Raw genomic sequence first — 23,306 nt, 5'->3', positions numbered from 1 at the left:
TACCGTTGTGGGTTTAGTAACACTTTACTTCATGCACCTTGGGTTTAGGTGACCCAGAGGCACTGTACGCTCTAAATCTGAATCGGAAACACAGGAGAAGGGGCAAATACTTTTTGTAAATCCTGTCATCTGGAAAAATGGCAGTAGCCAAGTCCAGCACCCTGAATATTTGTAGACTAAAGTTTTCAAGCACAAAAGCAAGTGAGTGCAAATTGCAACTAGTAAAGATAGTAAAGATAAGTGGCAATTGACCACCTAAAACTAACAGGATACACACAACAGTTATGGCTTTACTTTTGCCCCTATGTCCCTAGAGGTAGACAATCACTATACACAGTTTTTATATGACTTTGTTTATATGTGTCTATATACAGTATATCCATAATAAAATCCTAGGCAGCTTCAAGTCAAATAAAGTAAATATACCAAAAATAAATAATATTGTGAGCTCCCTGAACAGTTTAGCTGCTGGCACACAAGGTGACTGTACAAGCCTTGTAAATACAGTGGGTACGGAAAGTATTCAGACCCCCTTAAATTTTTTCACTCTTTGTTATGTTGCAGCCATTTGCTAAAATCATTTAAGTTCATTCTTCTTCCTCATGAATGTACACATAGCACCACCATACTGACAGAAAAACACAGAATTGTTGACATTGTTGCAGATTTATTAAAAAAGAAAAACTGAAATATCACATGGTCCTAAGTATTCAGACCCTTTGCTGTGACACTCATATATTTAACTCAGGTGCTTTCCATTTCTTCTGATCATCCTTGAGATGGTTCTACACCTTCATTTGAGTCCAGCTGTGTTTGATTATACTGATTGGACTTGATTAGGAAAGCCACACACCTGTCTATATAAGACCTTCCAGATCACAATGCATGTCAGAGCAAATGAGAATCATGAGGTCAAAGGAACTGCCTGAAGAGCTCAGAGACAGAATTGTGGCAAGGCACAGATCTGGCCAAGGTTACAAAAAGATTTCTGCTGCACTTAAGGTTCCTAAGAGCACAGTGGCCTCCATAATCCTCAAATGGAAGACGTTTGGGACGACCAGAACCCTTCCTAGAGCTGGCCGTCTGGCCAAACTGAGCTATCGGGGGAGAAGAGCCTTGGTGAGAGAGGTAAAGAAGAACCCAAAGATCACTGTGGCTGAGCTCCAGAGATGCAGTCAGGAGTTGGGAGAAAGTTGTAGAAAGTCAACCATCACTGCAGCCCTCCACCAGTCGGGGCTTTATGGCAGAGTGGCCCGACGGAAGCCTCTCCTCAGTGTAAGACACATGAAAGCCCGCATGGAGTTTGCTAAAAAATACCTGAAGGACTCCAAGATGGTGAGAAATAAGATTCTCTGGTCTGATGAGACCAAAATAGAACTTTTTGGCCTTAATTCTAAGCGGTATGTGTGGAGAAAACCAGGCACTGCTCATCACCTGTCCAATGCAGTCCCAACAGTGAAGCATGGTGGTGGCAGCATCATGCTGTGGGGGTGTTTTTCAGCTGCAGGGACAGGACGACTGGTTGCAATCGAGGGAAAGATGAATGCGGCCAAGTACAGGGATATCCTGGACAAAAACCTTCTCCAGAGTGCTCTGGACCTCAGACTGGGCCAAAGGTTTACCTTCCAACAAGACAATGACCCTAAGCACACAGCTAAAATAACGAAGGAGTGGCTTCACAACAACTCCGTGACTGTTCTTGAATGGCCCAGCCAGAGCCCTGACTTAAACCCAATTGAGCTTCTCTGGAGAGACCTAAAAATGGCTGTCCACCAACGTTTACCATCCAACCTGACAGAACTGGAGAGGATCTGCAAGGAGGAATGGCAGAGGATCCCCAAATCCAGGTGTGAAAGACTTGTTGCATCTTTCCCAAAAAGACTCCTGGCTGTATTAGATCAAAAGGGGCTTCTACTAAATACTGAGCAAAGGGTCTGAAAACTTAGGACCATGTGATATTTCAGTTTTTCTTTTTTTAATAAATCTGCAACAATGTCAACAATTCTGTGTTTTTCTGTCAGTATGGGGTGCTATGTGTACATTCATGAGGAAGAAGAATGAACTTAAATGAGTTTAGCAAATGGCTGCAATATAACAAAGAGTGAAAAATTTAAGGGGGTCTGAATACTTTCCGTACCCACTGTAAATCCAGTCAGTGAAAGTGCAGCTCTTAACTTCTTCCAGTCCGCGCTATAGCCGAAGTACGGCTACAGCGCGGACTCTAATTTCCGGGAGGCCGTCTTTATACGGCCTCCCAGAGACCGGCTCCCTGCGCGCTCCCGCGAGCGCGCATCAGGGAAAATCTGTGTCTGCCGTGTCCCTTGGACACAGCCAATCACAGATCGTGGTAAATGGCCAATCACAGTGGCCATTTACCACGTGATCGGCCCATGCAATGAGAGATGATCTCATATGTAAACATATGAGATCATCTCTCATCGCCAGCTCTCCTTCTCCACACAGAGACTGCGTGTGAGGAATGAGCAGAGCCGATCAGCCGTTCGGGGACACAGAGGAATGTAATCAGGGCACTGATCACCAGTGCCCCGATTACACAAGGTAAATAAAATACACTAAGTGCCCACCATCAGTGCCCACAGTGCCCGCCATCAGTGCTCACAATCAGTGCCCATAGTGCTGCCAGTCAGTGCCTGCTCATCTAGGCACTGATGAGCACTGACTGGCAGCACTATGGGCACTGAGTGTGGGCACTGATGGTGCTGCCCTTCAGTGCACATCAGTGCCACCCATCAGTGTCCATCAGTGCCACCCATCAGTGTCCAGCAGTGGCGCCTCTCAGTGCCCATCAGTGCCGCCTCTCAGTGCCCAGCAGTGCCACCTCTCAGTGCCCAGCAGTGCCACCTATCAGTGCTCATCAGTGCCGCCTATCAGTGCTCATCAGTGTCGCCTATCAGTGCCGCCTATCAGTGCGGCATATTAGTACCTCCTCATCAGTGCCACCTCATCAGTGCCCATAAGTGCCACCTCATCAGTGACCATAAGTGCCACCTCATCAGTGCCCATCAGTGCAGCCCATCAGTGCCGCCTCATCAGCGCACATCAGTGAAGGAGAAAAATGTATTTATTTTCAAAATTTACTCGCAGAAAATAAGAAAAACTTTTTTTTTTTTCAAAATTTTCTGTCTTTTTTCTTTTTTTTTGTAAGAAATAAAAAACCCAGAGATGATTAAATACCACCAAAAGAAAGCTCTATTTGTGTGAAAAAAATGATAAAAATTTCATATGGGTACAGTGTAGCATGACCGCGCAATTGTCATTCAAAGCGTGAGAGCACTGAAAGCTGAAAATTGGCCTGGATAGGAAGGGGGTGAAAGTGCCCGGTAGGCAAGTGGTTAAAATACAAATGTAATATCCCAAATACATTTTGAATACAAAAGTGCAAGCTCCTGTGATGGGGATTCCATGCTGTTAAACAAGAGGAAGCGGGGAGGAGTACCTGCTAAAGAGATTACATTGAAGCTCTAATATGACTTATTTCTGGTGGGTGCATATTTGGATGGAGGCTCACTTGTACTGGATCTTTTCATAACACCTGGTGGAGTTGGTTGCATGTTGTTTTGCTCTTGGTTTTTATATTTCTAGTGAGTGCATAGCAGAACAGAGTCTAAGCACTAAAAGAAGCTTTCTACACACGGCGGACAGATTGCTTTCACTATGTCATTATTTGGACTTTTGCTCATCCCCTATTTTTTGCACTTTTGTGTTCAACATTTATTGTCTATATATGAGTGCATTGCTATTTCCATTTTTTAACCTAAGTCTACACAATGGCTACAATGCATTTTAAATCCTAGTTTATATTTTTTTTCCACTTTTTTATGCACTTGCTGTATATATGAATATCTATGCAGCTCCTCACCGCTCAGTACAGTTACACTTTTTAAAGAACATACTCAAATAGCCACCCTCCCTAAAGTATTTTATTAACAAGATGAACTCTCAGCTGCACCAAAAAAAAACTCCAGCCTTTTATTACAGTCTGTGATTCTCAATCCTAGTAAACCGGATAGGATATCAGGAGTACAAAAAAAAAAAAAAGAAGAAGGGTTGGGGAGTACTTTCACCAACAGAGTCCCAATAAAAATGTGGCATAAAATCTAACCCTTCCCCACTATATTTAAAACTAAAAAAGAAATGTTTTTGTTAGGGCTTTTAAATAAAGCTACAGAAATAGTTACTCAAATATATATTAACTCACATGTATGGTGTCTCGAGGATCATAGGAATTTCATTAAAGCGTGGTTCATTCATGACCTGTCTGAACCCCTTTAAACCAATGTGGCCTCGGCCAATATTTTCATGGCGATCAAGTCGGCAGCCAACCTTACCTGTTATGAGATTATAGAATTAGATCAGAAATGGTCAATAATGGATCAATAATCCAAACCCTGCATATGTGTATGTCAATTTACAGGCATGATGACACTAAAGATGCTTGCTTTCACAGAAGTGCTTTTAGTTTTCTACAAAATATAATGCCATTGCATTGACTGGCCAACACAAACAGTACCCAGCCAAGTTTTTTTTAGCCATTTTTGCTCAAAGCACAGCTCTTGGCAAAATGTTTTGTTTTGTTTCAAGATTGAAAACAAACGAACTTTAGGTCAATTGTTTGAACAAAATTTTTTTAAGGCCCCTTTCACACTAGTGCGACTTGTCACGCGATTTTGGACCGCAAAATCGCATGACAAGTCGTTTTCCATTATTTTCAATGAGCCCCATTCATATCAGTGCGTTTTGAAGTCGCACCAACTTCAAAGTAGTTTCTGCACTACTTTGCCACGATTTGATTGCGTTTTGAGCCATAGCCATTGCTTTCAAAATTGCGTCAAAATCGCTGTAAAATCGCGTCGCATAAGTGTGAAAGGGGCCTAAATGAAACACGCAGAAGAGGTTGTAATTGATCTGAAAAAAAAGTATGTTTAATGTTAAAAATTATCAGAAAAAATGTTGCAAATTTCCAATACAATGATTGGGCTATCAAATGTTAGATCGAAATTAGATTTTCGTACAAATATTCTTTTTTTTTTAATCCATATATGGCCAGCTTTAGGACTGTAAAGTCATGTAACCACAGGGCAAAAGGGACATAAAATTAGTGTTTTAATATGTCTATATCAGTAATTAGTTGGAGGGTGTTTGCAGCAAGGAAGGGGCCTGGGGCAGGTGGCAGGCTGGAAAGCAGCTTTGAACGTTCAAAACTTTTTTCAGCCTGTTTTCTGTTTAGAAGTTGGAACTTTTGCATCTCCATGATCCAACAAATAATGTTAATAATGTTTATATATGGAGTAATATAACCCCTTTCCGGAAAGTTTAGAAGTCACAAAGCACTTTCCCCGTTTATATGTGCTGGAAGCAGAAACGTATCCCTCACACTTGGCTTACAGGCCCTATCCACCATGCAGTTAAAAACCCACTAGGGGAAGAAGATATGATTTTTGAATTCATCATAAAAAAATAAAATGTTCTTGGAGCCCGTAGGAAACCTTAAAGTGGAATTTAACTCCACTTTTGAACTTGTACTAACAGGTAACCCTATAAAAAGGCTTAACTGTAGGTACTGTGAATATCTCCTAAACTTGCACTGTTTAGGAGATATTCAAACACAGCATGCAGCAGGTGACGTCATACCGCGCCGGAGAGGAGGACTCCCGCGTGCATGCACGGAAGTGATGTCATTGTGGCCCTGGCCACTCATACAGATGAAACCTGGGAACCCAGAAGGAAAACCGGGTGAAAAAAGTAGCGCCCAGGAGTCGTGACAGGGCCACGCTGGAGGGCTTTGTGTACAGGCAAGTCTGTCATAATGTGCAAACATGCGGTGCATACTAGTACATTATGACATAAACCTGCAGGGGGGCCCAATGGTTTTTATTTTTCTGGCAGTTTAATACCACTTTAAATCTTTGGGTTACAATACCACCTACAGGAGAGTTGGACATTGGCAGCCCAGGATAACTCCCCCAACTATCAGCATGTCTCAGTTTTGTAAAAAAAAAAAAAAAGCAGCACCGAGAGAATGACAAATGGGTGGGACCTGCATCTATCAATAGACTCCAAAAAATATTTTTAGGGTGAGTACAAATATCATAGTTTCTTTATATCCATTGAAGGATACAGGAAGTCTTCAACCTTTTGAATGTCCAAAAGCAGTCCAACTGAGTGGTAGACAACCATTACCATGCCCAAAAGAACAGAAAACGGAGAATTGCCTGCAGCTCAAAGATCTGCCTGTTAGTGCCTGTCAGTTACATCTCTCTTCTCCAGGGTCTCCTGCCCTGCCGACGATGTCATCCTATCCGCAGAGCAGGGGATGGCAGGAGCTGAACATTTGGATCATATTAACAAGTGGGTGAGCCAGGAGAGGAAACACAGACATGGCTGCGTAGTGGAAGGTGTCAGTACCGTCCGAACTGTGGTCACCGATACTCCAGCCCTGTGAACACCACAAGTGGCCGTGGTTTTGATTTGACATGCAAGATATATTATGTACTTTTACCATGTGAGTTGTGATAACGTACCAAACTGTTTGTGTGCCCATTGTTGTACTTCCCTGTCTTTCTATACTGGAATCACACAGGAGCGGTGAGAAGCGATTTGGAAAGGAATCAAACGGCATTACTGTTCAAATCACATGCGATTCTTTGCAGCGCGATTTGAGCCCATTCATTTTATATGGGCTCAAATCACACTGCAAATGTATCGGTTTCAGGAGCAGTTGCACGAGTACTCTTGCAAGCACTCAGTATAAGTACCAGTTGTTGAGACAACCTGAAATTTGGAATTTTCTTTCACTTGCGATATCAGTAAAAATGACAGTGAATGAACCCCTGATGATGTTATTTCTGACGAAACTGGTTGGGAAGTTCTGGGGAATACGTCACTGCACATGCAGGTTGTCTGGCAGCCATCTTGGAAGTTGGGAAATCATTTTTATATTGAAACAGCACTGTTTGATGCTTCCATTCTGTATAATTTTTTTTTAATAAAAAGATGGTTTTAATCAGTTTAACACTATGGGAATGCCCTTTGTACCTTCTCATATGACATGGATCACTTTGCTGAGATGGTGGAGATATCTATTCTCTGAGTAGATTCCATCCATTCTGGGAGGTCTGGGGAGGAAGGAGGATTGGTCTAATCCTGATCCTTTTCCCTGGAACAAGTTGTCATTTATATAATACCCACATTTTGGGTAAAATATAAAAAATGATGCTTCGCAGAGTAAATAGATACCTAGCATGTCATGCTGTAAAATAGCATACACCCATGGAACAGCAACAAACCACGGTACCTAAACGTTCCCATAGGCAACGCTTTCAAAGCCTATACAGTTTACCAGTTTAGAGTTACACAGGAGGTCTCATGCTAGAATTATTGCTCTTGCTCTGACATGGTGATACCTCACACTAGAGCTGCACGATTAATCGTTAAGAAAAAAAATCGTAATCTCGATTCAACCCCCACCTCATGATTTTAATCCAGCATTTCCTAGATTCAGTGCAGAGCGGTTGCCATAAAATATATATATATATATATATATATATATATATATATATATATATATATATATTAGCTGGCAAATGTTTATCAACATTGCTCAGTGCTGAGAGATAAATAGAAACATTGTATCATTTGGTTCTTTTAGATCAAACGGATGAACTCTATAAATGAGGTCAGTTTAACCACTTAAAGACTAAGCCTTTTTCTGACACTTGTTGATTAAAAGTTAAAATCAGTATTTTTTGCTAGAAAATTACTTAAATTTATTAGAACCCCTTTACAGTATATACATTTTTTTTAGCAGAGAATAAAATGGTGGCTGTTGCAATATTTTGTGTCACAAGTATTTGTGCAGCAGTCTTTGAAACGCAATTTTTTGGAAAAAAGTACCCTTCAATGAAAAAAAAAAAAAAACAAACAACTAAACAGTAAAGTTAGCCCAATTTTTTTTGTATAATGTGAAAGATGATGTTACGCCAAGAATCGTGATCTTTATTCTAAGCAAAAAAAATTGTGATTCTCATTTTATCTAGAATCGTGCAGCTCTACCTAAAACGTGGTGCAATTGTCATTTACATATGCCTGCGGGACCTATGCATACATTTGCCTTTTTGCTTGAGCATAGCAGGGTAGGTGTGCTTTTAACCTCTTGCTGACCGCCCCACGTACATTTACTGTGGGGTGGCGGCTCCTCTGTGCAAAATCACGTACCCGTTCATGATTCTGTACTTCTGGGGGTCTGTGGCATGCAAGTGCGCCACCAGCAACCTGCTGTGATTAGACATAGCAGGAGCCAATCAGCGGGTCCAGTGGACTCAATGTCTGTGCCACCTGGTGATCGCTCGGAAGAGAAGCAGAATGGCGGTCTGTCTATTAAAACAAGGCAGATCCCCGTTCTGTCAGTAGGGAGGCTGACCAATAGTTTGTTTTATTTGCCAGTGTCCAATCCTCCTGTGGGTGGCAGTATAACCTCAAGATTTAAGACTTCCGCTGTTCCTCAAAAACAAGGAAGAAATAAAAATTACCAGGAAAAAAGCATGAAAAGTAAGCAGGAAATGCACACTACTAGCACCGTGCACTATAACCAGAAGCAATTGCTTTGCTAAACACTTCTACTCAGCAATTCGGTTTATTTATTCTGTCTCTTCAAGTGTGAAAAAGGGTTTGATAGGAATGACCAATGATCTGTTTCTTCCACTAGTGCATTTAAATCAGCAGTTTAGTCTGCATTATGTGAACATTGTACAAACTGATATATTGCTTCCAACAGCAAAATATCTTCCCATCTTTGCATCCCAGCATCCTGTTCTAAAAGATATGTGCATTATGAAAATTCTAGTCAATGCAGTCTGCAAAATGTATGCATATGCTCTGAATGCCCCCTACTGGTAAATTTTAGCAGACGCAGCCATGAGGAGTTGGGTGCACCTGGAAATCGTGACAATCCAGGTGGGCAGCATGGTCCTCAAACACACAGCAACTGCAATGTCAGGAATGGTGAGTGAGGGGTCCAAAAGTAGTGAATCTCTGATGTGAAAAAATAGACCGGATAAAATATATGCTTCTGTTAAGGTTAGGAAAACAGCATTTAAAATATACCTGCGATTGCTCTTATCTACCAAAAAATGTTATTCTGCTTGGTCAGTTTGTTTTCTTAGCAATACTCCTGCCAGACACTATACTAGGACATATTGAGGGGCTATTTTAACTAATACTTGACTGAGTTAATTGGAGGTTTCGCATATTTGTGAACACATGAGTTCTCATATAAAAAGATTACCTGCAATGAAAGAAAAATTTCAAAATCAATACATCAGAGTTAGTGTGACAGTTTAAGGGCACTTTCATTAAAAATTATTATGCTTTTGCTTTTTCTGTGTGGTATTATGGAGAGAGTTCCAACTCCCACATTAGGGGGGAGCCCATTACTATTGCTGTTTGTATATGGAGCTCAGTTCACCAAGCACTCAAATAGATTACTAATTCCATAATTACTGTGAGGTTTATAAGCAGGCCCGGACTGGGACAAAAAACAGGCCCAGGCATTTTAGACTGAGCAGTGGGGGGGGGGGGGGGGGGGGGGGGGGGGGAGATTAAAAGGGCGGCTGATGACAGGATATTCATGGAGTCAGTAATCCGCACTGCCATATAATGTAATGATGTAGTAGATGAAATGATTACAGTACCCCTTTACAGTGCAGTTCCCTTTACATTGCAGTGCCCCTAGTAATCACAGCCCCCATCAGAGTGCCCCTTGCAGTCATGCCCCCTCACCCTCTTTCCTCTCTAATCACAGTGCTCCCTTTTCCTCTCGGTCCTTATACCTTCGGCAGGGCAGAGGCAGGATTCAGCCCATGTGTCTTCTCCAGGGTCTGCTGCCCTGCCAACAATGTCATCCTATCCGCAGAGCAGGGGGTGGCAGGAGCTGCAGATTTGGATCATATTAACAAGTGGGTGAGCCAGGAGAGGAAACCGACATGGCTGCATAGTGGGAGGTGAGCAACTGGAGTCTGTGCCAGTGCCGTCCGAACTGTGGTCACCGATACTCCAGCCCTGTGAACACCACAAGCGGCTGTGGTTTTGATTTGACATGCAAGATATACTATGTACTTTTACCATGTAAGTTGTGATAACGAAACAAACTGTTTGTGTGCCCATTGTTGTACTTCCCTGTCTTTCTATACTGGAATCACACAGGAGCGGTGAGAAGCGATTTGGACAGGAATCAAACTGCATTACTGTTCAAATCGCATGCGATTCTTTGCAGTGCGATTTGAGCCCATTCATTTTATATGGGCTCAAATCACACTGCAAATGTATCGGTTTCGGGAGCAGTTGCACGAGTACTCTTGCAAGCACTCAGTATCAGTACCAGTTGTGGAGACAACCCGAAATTCGGCATTTACTTTCACTTGCGATGATATCAATAAAAATGACAGTGAATGAAGACCTGATGATGTTGTTTCTGACTTAACTGGTTGGGAAGTTCTAGGGAATACGTTACTGCACATGCAGGCTGCCTGGCAGCCATCTTGGAAGTTGAAATCATTTTTTTTATTGAAAAAGCGCTGTTTGATTCTTCTATTCTGTGTAATTTTTATAAAATAAAAAGATGGTTTTAATCGGTTTAACACTATGGGAATGCCCTTTGTACCTTCACATATGACATGGATCAGTGTGCTGAGAAGGTGGAGATATCCATTCTCTGAGTAGATTCCATCCATTCTGGGAGGTCTAGGTAGAAAGGAGGATTGGTCTAATCCTTTTCCCTGGAGCAAGCTGTCATTTTACACAAGCGACCTATCTGTGTAAGGTGGTCATAGCTTTCCGGTACGCCTATTTGCACACTGTGTGGATTGGTGCATCGCCATAGCTTGCTGTGGATGATCGTTAATACCCAAGAGGTGCGCAGACGTCTGATTACGTGGATACTTGTTGCCGATTGTTTTTGTATAGACTTATGTATTGTATCTGTGTTTAGGTACATCATTTATTCGCACATACTTTTTGGAACACTAATTACGTGCGCTTTTTATCAAATGTTATATCAGTTTAAAAGATCACTTATGAATTAATGTCTTCATTTTATATAACATGGCACTGCACTTTTCCAGTTTGATTAAGGTATAGTGTTAGCTGCTACATTTTAGAAAGTTTTTTTTTTTTTTTCATAAGTGAGAAATATCTAAGAGGTGCACAAACGTCTGGTCATGTGGATACTTGTTACCAAAAGCTTTTGTGTGGACTCTTAAGTACACTGTGTTGTGTTTAAGCACATCATTTATTTGCACATATTTTCTGGAAGACTTATCACATACATTTTTTTTTATCACATGTGTTATTGTATCAGTTTAACATATCATTTATGAATGTATGTTTTAGTCTTTTTATAACAGCACTGCACATTTCTTGTGTGATATCAGTGAATATCCCCAATAGGGGCATAGACAGCGATAAAAACTGGCAGATGTTCCAACCTCTCTCCATGGTGTTTTTTTTAAATACCGTATTTTCCCGCGTATAAGACGAATTTTCAAGTTAAAACATAGGTTTTGGGCTATACTTGCCGTATAAGACTACCTCCCTGGTGGCAACACCATTGAAAAACATCAGATTTCTCATAGATCTCCTAGGTACCCTGTCAGAATGTTTATACTGCTCTGATATAGCAGTGTCTATTTATGCAAATAAGCAAAGATCTGTAAGTTAGGAGAATCTACACTTATTTCCATAAATCATAAAAATGCAAGATCATTTTAAAGTGACACTAAACTGAAGATAGAGGATACAATTCTGTGTAAAAATATATATATTTATTAAATACTTCAGTGCAAAATAAAATGTCAAAAATATAATTGGTGATAAACACAAAGTTTCAATAAAATGCAATAAAATGTATCACAAAGGTAATATGAGAATAAAATCAAAGAAGATTATCTCAGAATAATAAAATGATCATAACCAAAGACTTTTAAAGATGATTGACAGTCTACATAAAAGATGGCAACCAATATGACAGATTTGACATGTGACTTCTCTCATCCAACAGATATTCAATTTCTAGGTTTTAAATACAGTTGCATGGATCAACATTGTCGGACCACGCCTAAAAAAGTCCAGATTGTTTTGATAAAATATGTTTCTATTTAGTTAAACTACCATAAAAAATACATCATAATTGAACCATTTTACTAAAAGCCAGAATCAGCTTTAAATCCCAAGATAAAAAGAATTAAACCAATCATACCGCAGTTAGAATGATTTAACTTCAAATCTTGATGCTAACAGATTAGGTGATGGATCAGTTAGGTGCATCCAAATAAGGCAGATCAAATATCTATAGGAAGACTAGGAACATACTTTACCAGCCAAATCTTATTGTCTGAGAAGTCACGTTGCCTTGGTTACAGGATCAATTGTCACCCATGAGTTTCAGAACTTCCTCACAATCTTTCCACTCCTCAGCTCTCAGCCCTCTGCCCCTAGCTGACAAGAGCTTTAAGCCCCCCCTAGCTGACAAGAGCTTTAAGCCCCCCTGAAGTGTGGGCGGGGATCTCATTACCATATAATTTCCACGTCACTAAAAGCAACTAATTACTATAATCAATTATTGGAAATTAAAATTAAACAACCACTAGGGACAGTGTTGTATTACTTATTAGATTCAGTATAAAACACGTCATAACATACACAATAGCCCACTATTAAAGATGACCTATGACCTAAGACTGGTTCAATGATTTAAATCACTTGTCTGTGTCTTATACTGTCAAGAAAAGCGTCTGGCTTGTAGGATTTATATTACCTAGCCCAGTCCAAAGTAATTCTTATATAAAAACTCCTACCACATACCTTAAAATGCAGTAATTAGTTACAGGATACATATGTCCTTACACTTAATGGAAAAGTATACTTATGTGTATATATATATATTTATATATCTAACATTATATAAGTTCCAAGTTCATACTTCTATATTAATAATTAAAAAAAATACAATGTATTATTGTTAATATACATCTTACACATGAATATGCTTTCTAAAACATATTTTAAATGAACCTATTAAATATACTGAACTCATTGTTCATTGTTACATACAGATAAGAATACAAGCTAGACTAGCCATCAGCGACTAGTATGGTGTCTCACTAATTGACTCTTATCTGATGAGATGTCCATGTACCACTTATTTATACCAAAAGAAAACAGAAATATCTGCTGAAATTATAAGACCCTATTGTAAGAGAAATTTTGTTTAACAAGTACATATGAACTTTCATTCACCTCCAAACAAGATGGAAGCTGCACTGTTCAAAATCTTATATGCATAAGATGGAATATACATGGCTTTTCAAATCCATTTTTTTTTATTACTTAATCCCCCAATAAACCTGACAACCCCAAGCACTGTAATACATGTAATCTCTCATAATATCTCCAAGGTACCCTAAGTATAAGTATTACCGGTAGATGTAATCTCAAGACGCTGGCTGTGCCGCAATCCTGTACCGGTATACCGTATGTACCGTAGCTTCGGCTACATACAGTATACCGCGCTGAGCCAATCACGGAGAGAGATGTATTCTATTATTTAATGCAAAGCCTGCTCGGATTGGTGGAGTCAGAGAGACGAGCTGATGTTACTCCGCCAATCCGAGCAAGCTTTGCATTCAATAATAGAATATATCGCTCTCCGTGATTGGCTCAGTGCGGTATACTGTATGTAGCCGAAGCTACGGTACATACGGTATTCCGGTACAGGATTCCCACACAGCCTTCGTCTTGAGAGATTACATCTACCGGTAATACTTATACTTAGAGTATCTTGGAGATATTAAACTCGGCGTATAAGACGACTCCCCATTTTTGGAGGATTGTTTTGAGGTTCAAAAGTAGTCTTATACGCCAGAAAATACAGTAACAAACTTTCCTTTAGAATCACTTTAAATCATACATTATGTATTATTGACCCTCAGTCTTTATTCCAAACACCTTTTTCCCAGTAAACAGAGAGAAGGATCAGGCCAGGACTTTCACATGACTGCTGCTTCAAGTAAGTAAAACAGGAATTTGGATAGATTTTTTTTTTTTTTAATACCAGTGGTTAGTTAAAGGGGGTGAGAGGGAGGAGTGATAGGGGGTTGCTAATATCTGGGAGGTGGGCTTTAAATTATTGGCTAAAATGTTACCAAATCGCTTAATTGTGGTAATATATAAAATTATAAATCCTGACAAACCAGGCTTTATGCCTGATAAAACTAAGGTCTTTAATATTTAAAGTGATTGTAAAGTCTTTTTTTTTCTTAAATAACAAACATGCTGTACTTACCTGCTCTGTGCAGTTGGATTTGCACAGGGCAGCCTGGATCCTTCTTCTCTTGGGTCCCTCTTTCCTGCTCTTAGCCCCTTCCTCCTGTCAAGTGCCCCCACAGTAAGCAGCTTGCTATGGGGGCACCCGAGCCGAGTCACAGCTCCCTGTGGCCGCTCAGACACAGAGCTGCAGCTGGCACCACCCCTCTCTCTCCTGATTGGATAATTGACTTTGACAACCGCGAGAGCCAATGGCGCCGCGGCTGTGTTTCAGTCAATCTGGAGGGAGTGTCCCAGACGGCCAAGGGAATTGTGGACATCGCTGAATAGAGATGGGGCTCAGGTAAGTATTTGGGGATGCTGGGGAGGCTGCTACACAGAGAAGGCTTTTTATCCTAATGCATAGAATGCATTACGATAAAAAAACCTTAAGACTTTACAACTCCTTTAACATAGCTTTTTAAATGAATAAATACCTCTTGATAATATGGGAGCTAGAACAATACTTTCCCTGGATGCAGCTAAAGCCTTTAATAATATTGAATGGCTCTGTACATGGGCAGTGATGGGAAAATTTTCATTTCAGACTCAAGTTTATAAAATGGTTGCAAAATTGATATCAGGATTCCAATTTAAGGATAAATAAATGTTTGTTCCAACAATTTAAAGCAAAACTTCACTTATCTCCCTTCCCCCAGCCTGTAAAGGGTTTTTTGAGGAGAGTGTGTACCAGTTTCTACTTGGTACTCGCTCCCACTTATACAACCCTCACCTATTCTCCCCACCCACAGCCTCCTGGAACATGGCACACTGGGAACTACTCTCAATGCACCATGTGATCTCGCGCATGCCCAGTGTTGAGTCAGCGGTGTTCCATCAGGAATTCACAGTCGGCTCCCAAATTCAACATGGTGGTGCCAGGGAAATGCAGCAGTAAGAAGAATTAGCGGCAAGTTAACAGCACTGGACTACATGGATTGTTAGTAACCTGGGTTTTGAAAATAAGCAGGTACAGTATTTGTACAAGTAAGTTGGTAAGATATTAGAAATATGTTGTTGTCCACATATTAAAGTGTACGTTACCCAAGAAAATGAAATTCCACTAGTTCTTAGTAAAGATTTTATATTTTTTATGTAGCTGCTAAATACCTGGTGAGCTTGACTGTTCCTCTTAGTAACTGTTTCAAGATCACACCACCAAGCATGCAGACAAATCCATGCTGGCATGGTCAGCTTCTATCAAAGCTATATGATGCCGTTGCCTGTACTGCAGTGGTCAGTCTGGCTGACGCTGCCCTCCCAGCCCTCATCTTGTTTGACAGTTGCTCATATAAGGAGCCTCACTATCAATGCTCAGAATATTAGAAGCTCCTAGCATCAACCTCACTGCCAATAATAAAAGAGGTGCATATTAAACTCAAAATACTAAAAACCATGAATCAATAAGCACAAGCAGCGCTATGACTAAAAACCTTAGTCTAAAAAATGACCTTAAGATGTTTATCATAAAACCATAAATCTCTCATAAATGAATAAATAGATAAAACAGATAAAATCAAGTCCGTGGTAAGATCAGTCCATCACCAACAGGGCTTCATGCAGGATTGCAGTGGGAATTATATTTCAGTGCAGAACACGAATGTTTGGTATGTCCCTCCACCTCACCGCGTGCAAGACACACAAATATACACTCTTACCAGATATATCTGTCAATAACGCCTGTATAGTTATATAGTGATCTCCGGACCATCCGAATGCTCAGATCCTTGTGAGACCTGCTCACAGCTGCGATATCCTCGGAAGTGTAGTGCATAGGAGGGAGTAAAAATCGCACATAGGGCAATATTGCTTTGATAAAACATGCACTTTATTAACTTCTCCCCCCTCACCCATTACACTCACATCCAATAGATCAAAAAGCAGCATATAAACGAACAAAGTAGGCACCACGGTCTCTGCCGAACGCTTACCGGTCTCCCGATCGCTCGTGGGTGTTCCGGGAAGCTCCCGATCCTCGTGGCTGTGCAGCGTGCCATTGCCTGGATTACCGCGCCAATATACCAGCTTTGGAATGCATCTCTGCTTTCCTTACACCGCGCCACTGCCCACACTCTAATAATTCAAGAGGATGATGGGCATAGCATTTGCAGTCACGTGTTTACATATACTCTAATAAGCTTTTTAAAACAAATGTTGCGTGTAATTATATTTGTATTTTGGGACCTCTAGAACAGAGGTCATCTACAGAAAAATTAGAGGGCCTAAAGTGTTGCAATGCAATAACAAGCCCAATGGTGTCAATGGATGCACTAATAACTCCCCAACATTGATGTTGGTGGAAACAATAACAACCTCCAGCACTGGTATCAATGGACACAATAATAACCCATAATAACACAAAAGAAAAATATTGCGCTAGCCATAGGATGAGCTGCTACACAAAACAACTGACCAAAAAATTGTTGAACAAGAAAACGAAATACAAAAGTGCAGCGCTAATGAACACTCAGTGTAAAATCAATATAGGAAAACACGTGAAAGTGAATAATCCAAATGTTTACAAATTAAAAAAGGAAAACATAAAAGCATAAAATCAACAGTCCAAAGTGATATAGGTGACATAGATGTCCAGTATGGCGGTGATTACAGTGTTCAGCAGATCCCGACACCAACAGAGAATGGAGATATGTTATGCTCACCAAAACGGTAGGACTCAGAGTGCCATATAGCACCTGGGTCAAAATAGCTTGATATGGTATAGATAGATATTCCAAATCAATAGGAGGAAAACCACGGATGTTCAGGGGTCGGTCTTGTAGCAGATATATCGTCACACCAAAAAACTCCCACTCAGCCAGGATATAGCAGATCGAACCAAAAAGGAGCACAAAATAGTGTAACACCGCTAAAAATGTATTAAAAAATAAACCAAAATGCACTTACAGACATGCCATGGATAAGAGCATAAAGAGATGCATAGGTATGCTGTCAGTGGCGTGGCCTTGACGCGTTTCAGCAAATGTGCTTTCTTCAAAAGATATCTTAATGATTAATAATGATTCTGGAGAAGAGGATACTGAGGTACAATTATAGCCTCTGTGCTTGGAGTCAGCAATTAAAGTTGCAATTTGGTCTATAAAACCTTGCATAACTGCAGTAAAATCCTCCCGGGATATGGCCAAGGAGAGGGGCCACACTCAACAAGAGTTAACAAAGACTCAAAAAAATGTAGAGGCTCAAACAAGGGACTATTTTCTTGGCTGTCACTGTGAGGCCCTTGAGAGGGAGAAATGTACACTTGACACCATATTACTAAAAACTCCCAGAGAAGCAGCGCACACAATACTTCTAAAAATCGATAACCTTTATGCAACCTGGACTAGATGATTTAGGATTTGTAGCCCTCTTAAGATCAGGGAATCTTGTAGCTGCACAAATAGAAAACAAAGGGAGTCTAGTGCATTATCCACAGCAATTCAAAAAGGTAAAAAAACATAAAATATACTCACAAAACTATTGTGAACAACCACCTAGTATAACCCAGAGTCCAAGAGCAAGCCCATCTAGAAACTCCTCAGGTTCAAATGGATAAAGACTCCAGCTAATGCATTTTGGGGGACAAGCTGAAGTCTACTTAAGGAAGTAGGAGTATCAGACATACCAATTCTGCTCTGAAGAAGGGAGCTTGTTCCCCAAAAAGCAATAGCTAGTGTCATCATCCGCTCAAATCTGAGGAGTTCCTAGATCGGCTTGTTCTTGGTTTTCTGGGTTATACAATGCTGTTATTCACAAAAGTTCTGGGAGTAAATTTTATAGTCTTTTACCTTTAAATAAATTGCTGTGGCTAATGCACTAAGAGTTTGCACCCTTTTTGTTTTTTTAGTATTCTTTATATTGCTTGAGAGGGAGAACTGAAGGCCATCAAGGAACTGTTAATGGATCGTGACCCAGAGGGACCTGATGCAGCAGGACTGCTCCTCTTCTATTTGGGGTCTAATAAAACAACTCTTGATACTTAGCCCACACAGAGTGCTCATAAACGGGTATTTTAGAGATAGGGTCTGGACATGGAAAGCGATCTGCCGCTAACACAAATGTCTGAAAAGTACCAAATTTAGAACCAGTGTCCAAAGGTCACATTCCAGGCAGGCCCCACATTCATTCAGTCCATTGGGGTTCGGGGTACAACCTCCAAATCTGATTCTGGGGATACACCAATAAAGAGAGCTGCCTAAAGAGACTAGCGCAAGTAGTGTGTAGAAAAGTCTTGACTAAAGAAAAAAATTATCTTGAGAAAAGACATCTATTCTCCTAGAACACTAGCAAAAAATATGAGGCATGCTGGAAGTAAGAAAGGTTTTACCAGGCTGGTCACTGTTTTTTTGTTTGCTATTATCCAAATCCTTATGTAGGTGGCAGTATAATCCAAATTTCTCTAAATCCGGTGTCCCTCAACCCAAAAAAAAAAAGTAAATAAAATATAGATAGAAAAGCAATAATTACAGCTAAAGTTATGAAGCAGACACAAATTTTTTTGTCGCCCTGAATGCGAAAAGGGCTAGGTAGGATTTGCTCTGTAGCTTACTTAAATTATGTTGCATTCAAGCAAACTTTACTCAAAAAAGGGAAATTCCGCTTGTTTGCATCCCCCCCCATAAGGTTTGGCACTTTTTGGGGGTTGGGGCGAACCTGGGTACTTGGTTTTGACAGGTACTCACTCCCACTTCCAATTGGATTGCCGTGGTAATTCGAGCTGAAGTTCGCCCCACCCTCCTTCCCCTGACAGCCGACTGGGACACATCACAGGTCCCAGAAGACTGCAGGACTATTTACAAAGCACAGCACTGCTCGCTCATGCGCAGCGGGAAACTGGCTGTGAAGCTGCAAGGCTTCACTGCCAGTTTCCCTTACTTTTCATGCTGGAGCCTGGACCCAAAATAGATTGGAGAATTGGCTCAGGTGAGGACAGTGCTGGATCATTGGACAGGTAAGTGTCCTTAAATTAAAAGTCAGCAGCTACAATATTTGTAGCTTCTGACTTAATTTTTTGGGGGGAGACTGGAGCTCCTCTTTAAGATGCTAAATTTAAGATATACTGTACAATTTTATCATCTTTAAAAAAAAAAAAAGCTTAATTAAAACCTGCTTGAAAAAAAAAAAAAAAAAAAACAAAGCAGACTGACCTTTAGAGTCATTCAGATGAACTGCTCTGAGGTATAAGAGACCAACAACTTCTTCAAACTCATCTAGCATATGCTTAAGGCCTTTTTCTTCTGACAAGTTGTGACCTATGGTAAGTAGGCCCGAAAGAAGATAATGCTGTAGATTACATCTATGATAACATTACATAAGAACAGAACGACATGGTACTAACCGGCAGCAAAAGCATGACAGGTATCTAGACACACGCCAATTCGAGTCTTGTCTTTGACGAGGTCTATAATTCCACGCAGCTCCTCAAAGCGACCTCCAACTGTGCTACCTTGACAGCTCATATTCTCCAGCACTGTAAAAGAGAGAAAACAGTACTCCGCAGATTGCATCATGTTTGAATAGTGGGCAGATCTATGTTCCCATTGACAGACAAAAACTGTCTCATTTCTATTAGAAATAGTCCAATGTATATAAAAATATGTTCGGTGAATAAAAAGTCATAATTTACTAATGCACCTGCCAGATGCCACAGGCAGGTCCTCTTTATTGTGCTTACTCTACACCATGCCATATTGTAAGCTAGTATTTACAACTTCAATGAAAGGCCAACTTATACAGCTGTCTGATGCCACAATAACAGGTCCTCTTTGATTACAGTAATATATACCTGCCTGATGACGTCTTTTTTACTGGCATCTGCAGTCGACGGTACACCAGCATAAAGCCAACAGTCGCTGGCCCTTTTTTAATGACTGTTTCAGTATTGATAAAATCAAACCAATGCTATTTTGGCAGGTTTTCTTAAGTGACAGGTCAAACAAATAACTAGGCTCACGGATCTGCTGCACAATTGGCGGTAAATTTTGAGAGCCACAAATTGTTATTGGATATAGTGGATGGAAGAGCCGGTCTTCTCTGCAGTAACTGTTATTGAAGTTTATGTATATCCTTACTAACAGCTTTAGTAATGAGCACACCAGCCTGATTCTTAACAAGTCCTTTTTTTAATGCTTTTAATTTCACCTTTTAGTCCTGCCAATAACACATTTCCTGCCTTGGGCTGATAACGCTCACTCACCATAATTTATCTGTAGTCTACAGCGTTGTCACCCTAGAACAGGCCATGTTTTAGACTACAGATTACCCCTCCTCCTCATAACACGGGGGGACACTGGAAAGAGCTGGAAACAGTGCTAATTGATAACTGTCAGCAGAGACTGGGAGCAAAGAAACGTATTTAGCATATTTTTGGCAGGATTAACAAGAATTGTATTAATTTAATTGGGGGGGGGGGGGCGGTTGAATAGAAGAAAGACCAGGTACAAATAAGTTGCTTTATTGGGTGAAGGTCTGCTTTAAGAGCCTGCAATATATACCCCAACTGTCAGGGTTTTCTAGTCCTCACAACCCTCGCAACCACAGCTTTCCCAGGTTAGGTACAGACTATGCCGCTATCAAACTTTAGTTGCAGGTATTATTTTAATGAGACCTGTAGATGTTAGGCAGATATAAAACCACTGATCTAAAGCGCTGATTTAACTGTTTCCCAAAACAGTTACATTGAAGGGATGCCATAAATGATACCTGTCACAGTTGCTTGTGCTCTCAACCAAGTTTTTTAAGCCATTAAATAGCTGGTGTCACAACATATCACATGTGCAGCACTATGGCAACTGCAGATCAAACAGAGGTTAAGATGGCAGCCTTGGCCATAAAGGATAGAAGGGTATAGTTGCGCTTTAAAGGGACTGAAAATGACTTATAAAATAACATTAATATGTTACAAATTTTATTAGTTGGGTTTTTTAGATCTATTTTAACTGGAGAACTGTGAGACACATAAAAGACTATATCATCTAACACTTGCCGTCTTTTCACTTACCCACTGTGATGTCAGGCACTTGTGAGTGAGCATGGTTAATGCCCTCAGCAATGAGCTCCAGGCACTTGTTTATAGGCATTTCTCCCAAATGAGATCCGGGGTGGATATTGTATAATGTAAGGCCCAGTTGATGGCACCGACTTAATTCATCAACTAACATGTCGCGACTCTTTTGAAGTACATCTGTAAGAAAATGGGGAGGTAAAAAACACCATAACAAAATAAGTACTGCCTTTTATACTTTTGTGCAGTTGAAGCAGTTCATTGTTTTTATAGGTACACTTTTACTCAAATAAAAGCGTTCCAAATTTAACCTAAATTAAAAAGAATCATGCATACCCATTGGATGGCTCTGCATATTATTCAATCTATTACTTTGGATGCCCCACTCACCAAATTTTTATGAATTTTTTTAGCTGAATGGCCCTGAACTTGATAAAGTAAAAACGTAGGATGCGTTCATTAGTTCTAAGCACCACCCTCTGCAGTTTCCAATGAGTTAAAGTGCACAGAAATATAGCTGCATTACTGTACATATAAATTAGATGCTTAGGTATATTATTTCTTACATTAGTTTGATTTCTTAAACGTGCTGCTGAAAATAGTTTGTTTATTAATCTGATATAATATTCTGACCCTAATGCAGTTTCTTCAACTACGTCCTGGCAATACAGTAGTAGATTTTCATTGGAAATCTTTTTAAGAATGTTCATTTGATTTTCTAACAGTTAGTAGGGTCAAATTGAGGTTTGTTTTTGACCACAGTGACTTTGAATTTGAAGAAGCAAGATGGAAAAATGTTCTTAAAAACGCATTTCTAACAATGTGTGTAGTTTTCTTTCAGGAAATGAAACTCATTCCAAGTTTGAATATTAACCACTTGCCGACCGCCAGCTGCAGATATACTGCGGAAGGCTGGTTCTGCTGTGTGAATCGCCATACGTCGCTCCTCAGGAGCGAGCATGGGGGGCGCGCAGAGATTCACGAGAGGGGAAACTGACCTGCGGGGCCAGCAGCCGCGATTGCTGCTGGACACTCGCGATTACTCCCCAGGAAGACAGAATGGCGGTCTGCCGTTGTAAAAACGTCAGACCGTTGTTCTGTCAGATATCATCACAGGGCTCCTGTGTTCCTCCTATCTAGGAACACAAGTCCCTGAAATGATCCAATAAGCCCATCCCTCTCACAGTTAGAAAAAACTCCCATGGCTCACATTTAACCCTTTGATCGCCCCTGGGTTAACACCATCCCGGCACCTCCGCTGGTCCAATAAATTTATTGAAACAAGTATAAAACTGCCGCCAGGACAAGGACATAATAGTATAATGTGAATTTTATACTAAATGTGAGTGCATTTTTAAAATTTAAATAAAGGTTTTAAATGATTTACTGCTCTATGGTTTGGCATTTGCCCTCTTTTAGGTGTTAGGTCTTGAGCTAAGGAAAGGAGAAGAGTAATGTATAGAGCAGATCCCTGAAGGTCTGAGAGACACCTTGTGGCCATTTATAGTTATAACAACCTGTCTCATTTTCATTAACTGCATAGGGTTATACACTCATGGTGCGAGTCCAACTCTAAAGCCTCGTACACACGAGTAGAAATTCGGCCGGGAAATTTCGTCCGACGACCGATCTGCCGATTTTCGGCTTGTTAGTATGGTGCTTCCGACAACCGACTGACTTTTCGGCCCAAAAAATCCTTGTGTGCAGGCTATATAATTTTTGTCGACCGTCAAAACACGTCCGATTTTCGTCTCATTAGTACAGATTTCGATGGGGAAAAATCTTATCAGCAAGACTAGGCATGCTCAGAGATGAAAGAACACAAAGAAAGCAATCCAACACACGACATCACTTCTGTAGTAGAATTTTGTCGTGTGGGAAAATTTGTGTGCAGTCTAGAGCACATTCCAACCAACAAAACACCACTCTG

The 23,306-nt window shown here is 40.5% G+C and overlaps 1 protein-coding gene across 2 annotated transcripts in view; it reads right to left on the bottom strand.

Moving 5' to 3' along the window:
• The window catches only part of LOC309561984 (putative endonuclease 4), an 89,304-nt gene that overhangs the window by 14,991 nt on the left and 51,007 nt on the right, over window positions 1-23,306 (bottom strand). The window contains exons 7-10 of one of the 2 annotated variants that reach the window (XM_082266080.1): window positions 21,374-21,556; window positions 19,712-19,843; window positions 19,521-19,625; window positions 4,220-4,349 (exon numbers count right to left, since the gene is read on the bottom strand). In XM_082266080.1, coding sequence (XP_082122206.1) covers window positions 4,220-4,349; window positions 19,521-19,625; window positions 19,712-19,843; window positions 21,374-21,556 — 550 coding nt within the window. The remainder of the gene's footprint in view (window positions 1-4,219; window positions 4,350-19,520; window positions 19,626-19,711; window positions 19,844-21,373; window positions 21,557-23,306) is intronic. The other variant, XM_082266081.1, reaches the window with a different exon arrangement.

Source organism: Pelophylax lessonae (assembly GCF_965119305.1).
Source record: "Pelophylax lessonae genome assembly, chromosome: 8".
NCBI lineage: Eukaryota > Metazoa > Chordata > Amphibia > Anura > Ranidae > Pelophylax > Pelophylax lessonae.
Note: the sequence above shows the minus strand (reverse complement) of the source record. Positions and strands in the feature narration are given on the sequence as shown.